Source organism: Lottia gigantea, assembly GCF_000327385.1.
Source record: "Lottia gigantea unplaced genomic scaffold LOTGIsca_5782, whole genome shotgun sequence".
NCBI lineage: Eukaryota > Metazoa > Mollusca > Gastropoda > Lottiidae > Lottia > Lottia gigantea.
This window is the reverse complement of record NW_008709970.1, coordinates 34,008-35,000: the sequence shown is the minus strand read 5'-3', so window position 1 is coordinate 35,000 and position 993 is coordinate 34,008. Positions and strand designations below refer to the sequence as shown.

Here is a 993-nt window from a genome sequence, read left to right as displayed (position 1 = left end):
CATATCGTCTGCATCTGCGCACCTATCTGCTGTGCAGTCTGAAGCTATGTGGCCATAATTTCGACATTTACGGCATTCAACTTCTGGGCATTGTGCGAATCGGTGGTCATCTTGGAGACAAATTGAACAAACCTTCTTCTGATTGTTGTGCATGACTCTAAAACTGCGGGAACCTTCCACCGTTTCGAAATTCATCGCCCATGGTAAAGACTTGATGGTAGGAGGGAATCTACATTTCACATACCTTGTCCCGTCTGTGCAGCTCTTGTTGTTTCGGTAGAATTTGCGTCTAATAGGACCACATACTTCAACAAAATTTTCCAACTTGTCAATTATAACCTGTTCTTCTATATACGTTGGTAGATTTAGAATGGATACCACTACATACTTCGAGTACAGAATCTCTCCACATATGAATTTCTTGTCCACTTCTACTCCATCACAAATAATCGTTGCATTTTCAGCTGAGTCTACGGTAACTTCGAACCAGCGCCTTAGACCGCTCGGCCATCCAACCAGATGCCTTTCGCACGGTTTTTGCAGGCACAGACGAGGGAAAAGCTCCACCATGTCATAAGATAACATTGAGCAAAAGTATTCTGGCAGAGGTGGGATTCGAACCCACGCCTCCGAAGAGACTGGTGCCTAAAACCAGCGCCTTAGACCGCTCGGCCACTCTACCTGCACAGTAACCGCATATGTTGCATTCGGTAATATCCAGCGGACACATATAATCGATATTCAATTTTTTGGCGGTCGTGGAAAGCTGAGCATATGGCGTTCCAGATAGCCGTGATCGTCTAGTGGTTAGGACTTCACGTTGTGGCCGTGACGACCCAGGTTCGAATCCTGGTCACGGCAGGAATGGCTAAGGTTTTTTTGCTTGTATACTACATTTTTAACAGAGAATGCGACGTGGTTCACGCTCCAAACCCTAACCCCAACCCTCTTCCTTTTGATACGACCCAAAGGGAATTTCAAAAGTCTACCCTT

The 993-nt window shown here is 45.7% G+C and overlaps 1 protein-coding gene across 1 annotated transcript; it reads right to left on the bottom strand.

Annotated features, from left to right (window-relative positions):
- Positions 1-132: 132 nt before the first annotated feature.
- Positions 133-570, bottom strand: LOTGIDRAFT_176888 (hypothetical protein; the record flags this gene model as incomplete). The annotated part of the gene is made up of 1 exon (XM_009063435.1): positions 133-570. A coding segment is annotated over one exon (438 nt), but the record flags the coding sequence as incomplete, so codon positions are not given.
- Positions 571-993: the final 423 nt, after the last annotated feature.